The sequence below is a fragment of the Leopardus geoffroyi genome, chromosome C2, assembly GCF_018350155.1.
Source record: "Leopardus geoffroyi isolate Oge1 chromosome C2, O.geoffroyi_Oge1_pat1.0, whole genome shotgun sequence".
Lineage (NCBI taxonomy): Eukaryota > Metazoa > Chordata > Mammalia > Carnivora > Felidae > Leopardus > Leopardus geoffroyi.
This window is the reverse complement of record NC_059333.1, coordinates 45906175-45919931: the sequence shown is the minus strand read 5'-3', so window position 1 is coordinate 45919931 and position 13757 is coordinate 45906175. Positions and strand designations below refer to the sequence as shown.

At 35.9% G+C, this 13757-nt stretch overlaps 1 protein-coding gene across 7 annotated transcripts in view; it reads right to left on the bottom strand.

The window, feature by feature from the left end:
* The window catches only part of EPHA6 (EPH receptor A6), an 868006-nt gene that overhangs the window by 4556 nt on the left and 849693 nt on the right, over positions 1–13757 (bottom strand). For all 7 annotated transcript variants that reach the window (XM_045501713.1, XM_045501716.1, XM_045501714.1 and 4 more), the window contains 2 exons: positions 10748–10941; positions 8360–8431 (listed from right to left, as the gene is read on the bottom strand). In XM_045501713.1, the coding sequence (XP_045357669.1) occupies positions 8360–8431; positions 10748–10941 (266 nt within the window). The remainder of the gene's footprint in view (positions 1–8359; positions 8432–10747; positions 10942–13757) is intronic.

Below are 13757 nucleotides of genomic sequence, written 5' to 3'. Positions count from 1 at the left end.
AATTATTAGGTCTAGAGTTTATATTAAATAGTAAAGCAATAACCTTTTTTTTATGTTTGGTATTTGAGTCAAATCAGTATTTTCTAAGTAATGAAAAATATTCCCATTAGAGGCAAGCCATTGAATTATTTTTATTAGAATACTGAAGGATAATCCAACTTTCATTTACTTCACTTTTAATTTTTTATAAAATTGAAGAATGATGGAATCCATAGAGACTTAACTAGATCCATAGTTTTTAACATTCATATTTGGAATACTTCATCATAATAGTTTTTGCCATTCATATTTGAACTATTTCAGCTTTAACTAGAAACTGATAGTGTATGAACACATATGATGAAACCACATGAAATAAGAATTCCTCCACTGTAGAATGGAGTATGCATGCCATATGACCCTGGTATCATTCTGTTAAAAATATATGAGAATGGGAGTTAAGATTAGTGCATAAGGTAAAAAATAAAAATCTCTAATCATCAAAATTACCCATAAAATCCTTTAATTTACCCTTAAATCACCAGACCTTGGGTCTTTAGGTACACCAAAGTCAGAGACATTCTGCATGGCCATACAAATTGCATACTGGACAACTCATGAAAAGTCTGAAAGTGGCCCTTGGAATTTTTCAGGACACAGTCCCCACTAAAGGCCTAGGGTTCACTTCTTTGGTTTTCCTTTGATTGCTACACTGACTTCCCTTTTTCTAAACTGGGGTCTAGTTGAAGGTGGAGATGAAGGTGAAGAGAAATAATGAGGAAAAAGAGGGCTTTTGCTTTTAATATACAATTGGAATTTGCATAAGCTATATGCATGTATCTTGTGACTACCAAGTGGTCCATATTAAGTCTGGTTATTCTTAACAGTGACTATACCCTTTTTACCAGTACTCAATTCTGTTGCTGTATTTACAACTTGGGAGGCTGTTAAAAGCTACATGTTCTTCTTTTATACAATAAATTGCAATGCTATTTTGATTGCGGGATGATTCATTCAAATTAGTATCAGAACGATTCATGATTTGACCCTAATGAAGAATAGTTATGTCCAAAGGTTGAAAACCTATCACAGCATCTACTAATAAATACTTTAATTATTGCTATATTTTTTGTTTCCTAAAGGTATTAATAAGTATTATAAAATAAGCAAAAATTCATATAAAATACACAATAATAAAGATATCCATTGCAAACAAAGTTAAACAGAATTTTTAATTATAGCATTTCTCCAAGTCTTCACTATTTTAATGTGCAATGTGAACATATAAGAGGATTAAGAATAGCCTCTGCATTATTTTCCTAAATTGTTTCACCAGTTTCTGTAAAGCATAGTTTAAGAAATACTGCTGTAGGAAGTTCACTAAGTTTAAATATCAAAATGACTAGGGTACCCTTATTGCTTGTTAACATAAATAAAGCCACATACACTAGAAAACTGAATGTCCTATTCTAAAACAGTGTGGCTCCCATACCTTTTAATTACTTGTCAAAGGTTTGTTGAGACTGAACAAAATTAAAAGAACGTACTTCAGTGACTTTCCCTTCATGCTCCTATCCCATTCTTGATGCACAAAGTTTGATGACTTGCACTCCAATCCCCTGAGATAACTCTGGAATAACTTTTGAAATTTCACAATTTCATGTAATTGGTGAGTGGAAATGTAATTTGCTAATTTTATATCCTTAGTATAGAAAGGTCGTGGAAGGACGTTCTGTGTCCTAAATGACTTAAATGGTCTATTTCTCTGTTGAAAAGCATTTACTATTTGCTCCCAGAATGTCTCACTACCATAATTCCCTTTCTCTCCACACATCTTTAGTAACCTAGTTACTCTTTGGCCTTTCTACGACTGCATTGGCAGTTGATTTAGTAAGGTCAGGGTCCCCTCATTGTTCATATCCACTGTGCAATAACTTTTCTTTCACCTTATCTTATAAAGAAGTTGAAAAATGCTGCTATTTTCTGCCTTGGAGGGCTGGGTACCATCACCCTCACATGAATTCTCTGGAATATTACCTAATAAACAATAAATGCCCTTTCTTATCAACCATGTACAATGATAAATTCAGTCTGCTATTTGCTGAGCACATAGAAATTTCTGCTATTTGGTGATTAGTGGGAGCTGCCCACCTGAGAAATGTCTTTACAGCAAAATCTGCAGCTCACATTGAAAAAACTACATATTGTAGAACAGAAGGTCAAGGGTCTACAACTTTCCCCAGAAAAATGAGGAAGGGGTAAAGTTAGTAAATTCTAAGTGTATAAATGATGGTCAATTTAGATTAGAGAGAGGGCTGGAATATAGGTAGAATAGGTAATGACACAGTTTAAGGTTCGATTATATATATATATATATACACACACACACACACACACACACACACACACACACACACACACATACTTGTAATACATCTAAATATGTAAAATTAAGTAGCCCTGAGAGCCAATAAGTTTTTACTCTAATGAGCCCTTTGAGTTCACAATAGTACTAGTCTTTTAATTTAGAAAGTTATCATATAGCTAATCAGTAGGTATTAAAACTGCCAGTAAAAAGCAAGAAGATTTTTATCCTCAAAAGTTTTCCATGTTTTATATTTATGACTCAAATATAATAGTAATATATTGATTAAAAATGATTCAATAAAGGTTATACTTTGAGAAATACTGTTGTAAGGTAAGATCTTGTTTTAACATGAAGCCATCACATGCTTAATGGCTTTTCTCTTGTTACTTACTCTAATATAACTTTTTTTCCCCTAGCTCCTCCATTTATATATGGTTAGCGGAACTGTACAGGTAGAGTCCATTCTATTTTATATGGCTTTTATTTCATTTCTTAATATCTTACATGTTTTAATAGTATTCAAACATTAAAGGAGTGTATAATATTTTATATGTTGATGCTTAATAATTTAATTCCCTGAAGTTAGACTCCTAGATGGCTAGCAACATTATTTTATTACAGATGACTATGCAGTCTTACATGTATCTTTTTGTTTTAGTTGAATTACTTCTTTGGGAAAAATCCGTAAGACAGAAGAATTTTTTTTATAGAGTTAAGTTAAAATTCCCTGATGGCTGGGACCATATCTCACATATCTTTCTATTTTCTGTCAACCTTAGCACAATGCTGAAAGTATTATAGGAATTTATTAAATAAGTGATGATTTAGACTTAAATATTCTCTATAGAAAAGTTTGGTCCATTACATAATGACTGATTAATGATGAATGATCTCTTTTCATTTAGTTCCCTTAAATTGAAGAGTAAATGCCTATTGATATAATGGTCAACCTATTAAGGAACATGTTGTTTATTTAACTTGTTCCTTGTATTGTGAAAATTTTTGCTTCTGCCTTTATAGGTTTCAGAGTGGAGGGAGAGGCAGCTAAAGGTGGAGTGAGGTAGCACAGGGTTAGGGATCTAGAACCATAGCAGCTGCATTCAACTTACTCAATATCACAGCTTTCACATGAGTTTCTGATCTCATAACTCAGGGATTACACTTCACACTATTTAGTTAATTCATAAAATAATCTTCTAATACATAAAATATCTACCTAAACTCTGAAGGAAGAATTTATTTAATCAGATGAAAAAGAGGGGTGCCTGCGTGGCTCAGTCGGTTGATCGTCAGACTTTGGCTCAGGTCATAATCTCACAGTTCATGGGTTGGAGCCCCGTGTCGGGCTCTGTGCTGATAGTTCAGAGCCTGGAGCCTGCTTCAGATTCTGTGTCTCCTTTTCTCTCTCTGCCCCTCCCCTGCTTGTGTTCTCTCTCTCAAAAGTAAATAAACATTAAAAAAATAAAAAAAAAAAAAAGAAAGAAAAAGAAAACCTTGCTCTTTCTACAAAGAGCTCTAATAGTAATCTTGAACACAAGTTAAATTAGTAAATGAATTTTGGTATTCTTTTTAAAATTTTAAAGTATGATTTTACTCAAACTGCTATAAAATCTCAAATGCATAGAACCATGCAATATATTTTGTGCCTATTTCATGCTTGTGGGTGATATCTCATGGTTCCAAACAATCTGACTCTCCACAGTATTCTATTGGGAGGATGAATTATTTTTCATCAAAGTTTTATTTTCAGTGTCTTCAAGTTTTTTAAAAAATTGATATGATTATTTAATTCCCATAAGGATGATAACTGGTGGAGAGTAGGAAGGAATGAAAATTTCAATATTGTAGATGTGTTTGAACATTAGGAGTAATATACAGAGTAGGAATAATACTGCTTAAAAATCTCCCATAATTCTTTTTTTTTTAAATTTTTTTTTTCAACGTTTATTTTATTTTTGGGACAGAGAGAGACAGAGCATGAACGGGGGAGGGGCAGAGAGAGAGGGAGACACAGAATCGGAAACAGGCTCCAGGCTCTGAGCCATCAGCCCAGAGCCTGACGCGGGGCTCGAACTCAAGGACCGCGAGATCGTGACCTGGCTGAAGTCGGACGCTTAACCGACTGCGCCACCCAGGCGCCCCAAAAATCTCCCATAATTCTAAACACCTAGCACATTGTCCCTACAGCCAGAGTGGTAGATCAGTGAACCTCAAGGAAAGACTATTCTTGTAAGAAAATAATATAGGGACAGAAATGGATTTCTTATCACATGCTAAGTATAGTTCATTGGCAGTGGTTGTCAAAATATGTTCTTAAAAAGGATACTATGGCAGCATTTGGGTGTAGTGGGAAAGAGTGTTGTGATGATTAGTAATGTCTACCATAACAAGGAAAAGAAGGAAAGCATATATTTGCCAACACTGGAAAAATTCAATCTATAAAATGCCTGAGGATATAATCCTAGAACTATGTTGCTGCCATATTTTCCTCATTTCTCTATTTTGTTATAGTTACTACTCTTTTTTTTCTCAAGTAATGTTCTTCAAGTGGCTGAACTTTGTAGGAGGATGTTGAGGGGATATATGGACTATATGCTTGCTACTTATTACCATGAATGAAGGCATATACGCTACCTCCTTGTATTGGCTTAGTAGAACATAAAATAACAGGCTGTGCCTCACTGCAAATTATTTTTGGGCTTTTAATATACTCCATCTATGAAGTCTGATTAGTCCAGAGAAAACCTATTTGGAAATGTAAAAAAAAATGTATCCTCTTTTCCTATATTCGTATTTCTGAAACAGTGCCATATTGGGAAATATCTTGACATTTTGCATGATTGCATACTGTGTAGTGGAAAGAACAAGGGCTTTGCATTTGGTGGGCCTTGTTAAAATACCCAATCCACTAATTACTTGCTATACTCTTTGAGTCTCTATTTCCTTATGTGAGGGATGGGGATAATTATAGTGAGGAGTAAATGACCTAATAGATAAAAGCACCTAGTACAATAACTGGCACACACTAAGCTTTCAACAAATGGTGATAATAGTTATTATTGATGATATATATTGGGATTTTTATCAGTGTTAGTATTGGTATTAATATCAGTATTATCAGTAGCTTGTGCCAACAGTTCATGTGAATTAAATTTAGATTTTCTAACAGGTAGAAGGTTCACACTTCCTGATTAACATTTAATATTTTGTCTTCCTTCCCCCAAAGATTTGCTAATCAATCAATTACAACACTGGTTTTGGCAAGCCAGTCATTTATGTCATGGAAAATACCACTAAAAGTTCTAGTTATAAAAAAATTAAACAAAATAAGTTTATCCATGACTTGGTATATAGAGATAACTGATTTTAGTAAGTCCTAAAGCCTAGACAGCATTGAGGAAGATCTTTTCAAAATGAATGGAAAATTTTATATCAAATTGTTGAAAGTTATTGCCCTCAGAAGACAACATTCCAAGTGCTTTATAAATGGTACAGAAGAGGTAGTACCATTTAACCTTGTAATGTTTACTTGTGGTTCTCTAAGCAGAGGTTCTCAATTTTGATACTGGTTTGAACTTTTTCCTACCTTCATGACTCACACATCATGAAGCCAAGTAGGTAGCCAAGTGCTTGAAAGTTCAATAGGAAGGAAAGTGGTGGTTCTAGTTTCTAACAGCTAAAATATTCTAAGATCCCTAACTATGGCCCAGTGGGCAGTGAGAATATTTCTAAGTGTCTTGAACTTGGCAGAACATGATTTCTGAGGCAGGTGACTATCAATGACTGGCCCATTGGGTCAACAGCTGCCCATCCCTGAATGCCACCTTTTCACCTGATGTTGTCAAAAGAGCTCATAATGTGTAAAATTCTTTGTTAGTGCTGGGGATCTGGAGCAGGGACTGGAGGAAAGTGTTATTCTCCCATCATATGGTAGCACTGTCCAAAAAGGCACTGGCCAGCTGACTTCAGCCTAGTGTACTCAGTATGCTGAGTGAATGGAGGAATCAGGGGTGAGAGCTGAAGAGGTTGGAGAATGAATGTATAGAATAATGTGGGTGTGGTGGGGGAAGGTTGGGCTGGTTGAAGGGGCACCCATATAGTCATCAGTTCACTTTATACTATTAAACCACCGGATCTCACATGTAACCCTGGCCTCATGGGAGTATGCTTGGCCTGGGGTTGAGAGTAGCTATAGCATTTATTATGAGGGTCAGGGGAAAGGGAGCAAGAGGTGTTTCAAAGGTCATGGCCAGGAACTGCTCCTGATGCCATTCTCCATATAGCCTTGGCCTCAAAGTGAGCCTCTTCTCCCAGGGGCTGTGCACCATGTGACAGCTACAAATACTTCTTCAAAAGGAGGTTATAAGGCAACATTGTAGAATGAATAAAAGTGAAGGTAGTGTGAAATTCACATTTATAAAAGGATGAATGCCTACATTATAAGGTACTTTTTACAACTTTATATAAAGTATATAAGGTATTTTTTTTAAATCAATTGGATTTAAAGTTATACTTATAATATTGCTATGCTCACTTATATATCCACATACTTGAGTAGGACAGAAAGTAAGAATGCTCAGAATTATAGAGCTCTGCATATCCCCATGGGAGCGTGCCAGGCATGAGAATATCAGCATTATTTAGAAGAGCTGCTCCAATGAAAGCTTTCTTGACCAACATTTTTTCTATTGGGTGTTCTGTCTGTTGAAAGGAAAAACTGCCGATACAAGATTTATAAAATTTCTGATATGCTAGTATAAAATTATTGAGCTGTGGGTTTCACAGCTTTCCTCATCCCTTTTGTTGCCTTTAATTTCTTCTCCTCTTACTATTCTGTCAAAAGAAAGGATAAAAGCTTCTCAGGTGAATTCTTGAGAAAAAAGCAATTAGAGTAGAATAAAAACCATAGGGACCCTAGTGGATGAGAGAGTTATGTCAGTGTAGAAGTGTGGGAGAAACCTGGGAGTCTGGGAATACTTGATGTTTAATAAGAGTACAGGAGGGTTTAATCAGAGTTGCCGTGGATTATACACTTAAACTCCTTTACCTGTTTGAAAGATAAATGGGAGGAAAGACTGAAATTCTATTCTCTGTCATGTTTCTTTAAACCAACATCACTTGGAGACAGATGACTGGGCTTTGGGACTTGGGGGGTAGATGGGGGAGTTCATAAAACAAACCACACATTCTTCAGCTAACATGCTATCCTTCATACCACATCTCTTGCCCTTAAACAGTCTCAGTTCTCTGGGATCAGGGACAGAGTGGGTAGGTGGCATTGGAGGTGAAGGGGTAGATAAGGGTAACCCTCTCAGGCTGCTGTGAAAATAAGAATGGTGATAATGGTTAGGCCTAGTACCCTTAGAACTCTGGTTCCTTTTGTTTCTCAAACAAAAAAATATATTTTTTAATTTTTTAAAAGGCTTATTTATTTTTGAGAGGGAGAGAGAGAGAGAGAGAGAGAGAGAGAGCGCACAAGCAAGGGAGGGGCAGAGAGAGAGAGAGAGAGGGACACACAGAATCTGAAGCAGGCTCCAGGTTCCCAGCCCAAGGTGGGGCTCAAACCCATGAACTGTGAGATCATGACCTGAGTCGAAGTCGGACAGTTAACCAAATGAGCCACCCAGGTGCCCCTCAAACAAAAGTACATTAACAGAAGAAAACACTAGCCCATATATCTTTATCAGAAACAAGGACAGCAAATCAGTCATCAAATGAAACTGCCAACTTTATAGAAAGTATGCAACTCTTGCCCATGTGTGGTGGTGCCATCACAGACTTGCCATTTGCTGGCCTGTCCACAGGACACCGCATATAACATCAAACCATAAATTTCTGGCCTTAAGACACAAGCCCTCATGTTGACTTTACCTCAGGATCATTTTGACTTTTTGGCATATTTCTCACCTTAGAGTCTTCATCATTATTTTCCAAGTACGATAAACATTCATAATCTTGAAAAAGCAGGGAAGAAATGGTTTTATCTACTTTTCTTCAAAAAAAGGTTCTTACCTGCCTGCTTCTACAGCCATAGAACAGTTAGAGAGCTCTGTTGATGGGCACTGGCTGTGGGGTCCATTAACCCTATACCACAATGAAAGGCTCAGATTAAATGAGTTCAGTTTATAGATAACCAAAGTTCTTTTCCATTAATGCACACTCACTGCATGATCTCTTTCTGTTAGCTCTTTCTCTTCCATGTCAATACATACCCATCTCTTCAATAAGACATATAAAAACAAAAACCAAGAAATATTTTCTCCAACTACTTCTCTTTCTCTTCAGAGACAGGCTTCTTAGTGCTTTGTATTGCTCTTCTCTCTGACCTCATATTTACTTCTGCTCCATTGCAGCCTGTCTCACACAACTTTATTCAAATGCTCTCGCTAAGGCTGCGCATAAATACCTGACCACTCTGTTGCTAAATTCAATGGGCCCACCCCACATCACTTTTTATCTTACTGAAGCTTTGTGAAGACTTGGGGCATTACACTCCTTGAAAACTCTCCCCATTGTTTTTGTTTGTTTGTTTCTTTTTTTTTTTTTTTTTTTTTTTTTAGCTCCTATGACACTGCTCTTTCCCTGCTTTCATTATTACCTGTCCGGTTCTTCTTTCTCAGTCTCCTCTGGGTACTCTCCTTCAGCTTATTTCTTAAATCTTGGTGTTGTGCTCTTTCCCTGTGTTAATTTGCATACTTTATAGTCTCCATGGGTCATCTTAATATTCATGAATCTTCAGCTATAGTCTCTATGTTGATGATCTTCAAATCTTCAGCTCAGATCTTTCCACCTGAGGTTCAACCTACACATATAACTGCCTATTGGACATCTCCACCCACACACCCCACAGGCACCTTCAATTCAGCTTACTTGAAATGGTCTCATTTCTATTCTAGAACCTTATCCTTCTTTCTCTTTCTCTTAGTGGTAATATTATATCAGCCAGCTTGTCTAAGAAAGTAACTTTGACAAAATTCTTGATTCTTCTCTCTCCTCCCTCCATATTCAATCGGTGACCAAGACACATTTTTTTCCTTGCCTGATAATAAATCCATTCTCTTATCTCCTGACCCCAAGCTTTTTCCCATTTCATGAGTCAGGCCCTAATCTTTTCTATCTTGAGTTTCTATAAGCATCTGTCTCTGTTTCCAGTCTTGTTCCTTGTTTTGCACTCAGTCTAAATCAGCTCTGGAGTGATCTTGCAGAAATGTAAATGTGATCATGCCATTCTCTTGCTTAAAATCCTTCAATGACTGCCCTTTCATGATAAAATCCTAAATCGTTCCCCTCCCCCTGCCGCCCTTTAAGCTACCTCTGTTGGACTGCTTTAGGGAAGATGGGCTAGAGTAATAGTTTAATCTCTAGCTATTTCATGCTTGGCTTCACTTTACTGAGGCTGCCAATTAGTGATTTAGAGGTGAATTCTTGTGTGCTCTGCAGTGAACTAAGGCCTGCTTTAAGTAGTCCTTGAAGAGCCTTTGGCCTTATTACTAAAACCTGCACCGACTTGAACCTATGACCTAAAGTTGAACATCTGTATATCCTGTTGGCTGTCCCCTGAGTTAGGAAAGTGAGCTTTGGAAACACTTTGGGTATTTCTAAGTCCTATTTGGCTAAATAAAGACATATATTCTCAGTCTGAAAATATTTTAAATGTAATCTTTTCAGACATAGATAGTAGTGTTTCTTTTCTTCTACACTCCCCCCTTCTTATAACTGATTTTTAGAGAGAGAGGAGTAGATCTTCTCAACTCTACTGACTTTTACAAAATGGTGTATGAGCGCCTTCATTTATTTGTCTTGTCATTTGTCTTTTTCTGGTTTTAGGAATGGAAAGTAACAATAGCTGGGTGTGATCATATCAGCAGGAAACATCCTCACTCCTGGCTGATTCACAAATTGCCCCTGTCTTGCTTGCCATTTCAAATAGAGGGACAGAACATAGAATGGACAAGAAAATTAAAGAGGCTGCAAATATATACCAATACTACTTACAGAGGCAAGGAAGGATAGGTAAATAAAAAAAAAAGATATACAAATACCAAAGATGCCTACAGGTTAAAAAAAAGAATATATATATACATATATATATATATATATATATATATATACACATATATATGTATATATGTATGTGTATATATATATATATAGTAATTCAGAAAGATTAGATATGGAGAGAACAAAAGGAGTACCTGTTTTCTTTAAAAAAATCCATTTAACAATGTTAATAAATTATTTTTTCAGCTGATAAACAAAATATGGTTTGTATAAAATATTCTAAAAGGTTGACAACTAGACAGTTATTACAGTAAACTTTCTCCTCTCTACCTGTTAGTCTTGTCTATAGCCTGAAAGAAATGATTGTTGAGGGGGAAAAATCGACACGATGCATCTTACACAAGGATGTCCTCCACCAGCGTGTGAAGGGCACTGGGATTGCGGATCAGTTTGTCAAGGAAGCTGACAATGTCAGTAAATTTTGGTCTGTGGTTTCTCTCCTTCTGCCAGCAATGGAGCATCAGCTGGTGTAGAGATGCTGGACAGCCCATGGGAGCCGGAAGTCTATAGCCTTCTTCAATGGACAGAATGACCTAAATGCAAACATACATAGGTTAGTCTCTTACTTTTTGGAACAAATAACACAATATATGCTAAATTATAATTCCTTTTTATATAGGAAGTAGAGGCCAAAATTTTGGTAAACATGAAAATTGCTTGTGAGTACAAGCAGCCCAAACAAAGATAAATACACAAGTTGCAAGTATCTACATTAATATCTGCTGACACCTCTTTGAGGAAAATGTTTTTAAACATGAGGTATTCAGAAGGGAGGTTAAGCTTCATCACAATTTCAAGAAATAGTTCCTGTGTGATTTAGCTGGAATGTCTGAAAACCCAATTAGGACATCAGAAAGTCAGCATTGGATTGATGCATTTTGTGCAAACCACCTGTGGCAAATGTTTTAAGTAAAATTATACCTCTGCTGAAGCACTGAACTTCTGAGTCATTTTTTATCCTTTTATAATAATGTCAGTGTGTATTCTTTTGCTGGCTATCATTCCTTCTTTCTTCTTTATTGCCTATTTAATTTCTCTTTGCTTACTTCTGGCTTTCCCTTAGTCTGACACTGATGTGATTATGAAGTCCTCTCAGAACTTCTAGGGTCATTCAATCCTTGAAATGCTATCAATGGTTACCTTAAGGCCACAGAGCATTAGGGTCATTCAGCCTGAGTATCCTTGGGGCCAGCACGGTCCAATTGAACTTTCTGTGATGACAGAAATGTTCTCTCTGTCCAACATGACAGCAAGTAGTCACATGTACCTGTTGAGTGCTTGAAATGTGGCTAATAAGACTGAGGAACTGAATTTTGTATTTTAGTTCATTTTAATTAGTTAAAATTTAAATTTAAGTAGCCATATGTGGCTAATGGCTACTGTACAGGACAGTGTGGCTCTAGTGAAAGGAATCTTATGAGAAGTCAAAGTTAAGAGTAACAAATGATGATAGTAAGTTTTTTTGTTTGTTTTGTTTTGTTTTGTTTTACTTAGGAAATCACACAGAAGATAAAGCAGGATTATCATCTACTTCATATACAGCCCACCTGAGAATTTCCTAGTAATATGATATAATTGACTCTGAATTTATACAGCTTATTTATTTATTTATTTATTTATTTTTTGTGAAGTGCTCAAAGGATTCATGTGACCCTTTATTCTTATATCCTCTCTGGGAGAAAGACAAAGAAAAGGGTTCATTCCCCATTTTTGAGGTGGGAAACTGAGGAACAGACTGATAGTTAAAGACAGGCACAATTCAACCTCATCCCTGCCCCTCATCAACAATAGAAATACAAAAATGCAAGTGCTAATATTGCTAACAGGAGACCTCTCTTTACTGTAGCAATATCTACGTGCTTTCTTTAATTCTTAATTTCTTTTTTAATTGACAGGACCCTGAAATATCCATAATTTATGCTAGAGGCAGTTTGTAAAAAAGGAGCAATAATATGCCTTCCAGAACCTCTTAGCTGCTAAGCTTTAGCTTTTTTGTAATAGGGGATTTCTCACAACCCCATCAGTGTCTTTGTGACCAGAACACTTTAACCCATTAGGATAATAGCATTTTTTAAATTCATTTTATCTCATTATTGAACAGGATTTTTTTTTTTACCTGTTTTCTGATTATTTTTGCTACTGAATAGGCTTGGATTTTAAGATATTTTACAACTCTTTTTAGTACATCAAAACTACTGTAGATAGTTTTGAAAAGTAACAAAGAAAAATAGTATAGAAAAGGATACAAAAATGCGGATTTGAAGGGGCACACGCACTCCCATGTTTATAGCAGTGCTATCAACAATAGCCAAATTAAGGAGAGACCAAATGTCCATCAACTGATGAATGGATTAAGGGTTAAAAGGGTGACAGGAGTTAAGGAGGGCAGTTTTTGGGATGAGCACTGGGTGTCATATGTAAGAGATGCATCACTGGATTCTACTCCTGAAGCCAAGACTACACTGGACGCTAACTTGAGAATAAAAAAAAAAAAAAATAATAATAATAATAAAAAAGAAAAATAGGATAGAATTCCATTATAAAAAGACTTTAAAATCCTACCCTAGGAGAGCTCTCTAGTTGATTGACCACAGTTACCTAATTATAAGTGCATAGAATAAAATAGATGACAATTGAGGCCACACTTGGAAGAAAAAAAAAATTAGCTGCTTTTACTTAGTATCCATCATGTGTTAGGTGATTTGCATGTTCATTGACTGATTAAAATAACTCAGTATGGTAGTTATTGTTATCTCTATTCTTATTTATTTATATATTTATTTTAAAAAAGTCTTATTTATTTAAGTAATTTCTACACCCAAATGTGGGCTCAAACTCAGGACCCTGAGATCAAGAGTTGCACACTCTTCTGACTAAGCCAGCCAGGTTCCCCATATTATCCCTATTCTTAAGTGAAAAAATTTAGACTCAGAGAGGTTAGGAAAATTGCCTAAATCCACACAGCATAGATGGTAGAGTTAGCATTTAAATCTAGTTCCTTTAGCTTTCAAACTTTTCCTCTGACCATTCCTCAGAAATGTTTTTCAGTTCTCATGGTAACATCTTCCGTTCCAATTTTATATCAACTAACACAATTTTAGGAGTGATTGCCATGTTACCTTTTGTCATGGCACTTGGCAATTGGACTTTGATGTTTTTATCTGGATCCTGAATTTTATATTCTGGGTAAATCAAACACATGTTTACTTCATAGTTTGCAAAATGTTATCTCAGGCTGAACAGAGTCATTTCTGAATGCTTCTGAGTCTTGTACACATTTCTATTATTGCTTCTATTACATTGTATTGTAACCATTCATCTGCTTTTCCTCTAAGGGTATTCATACCTG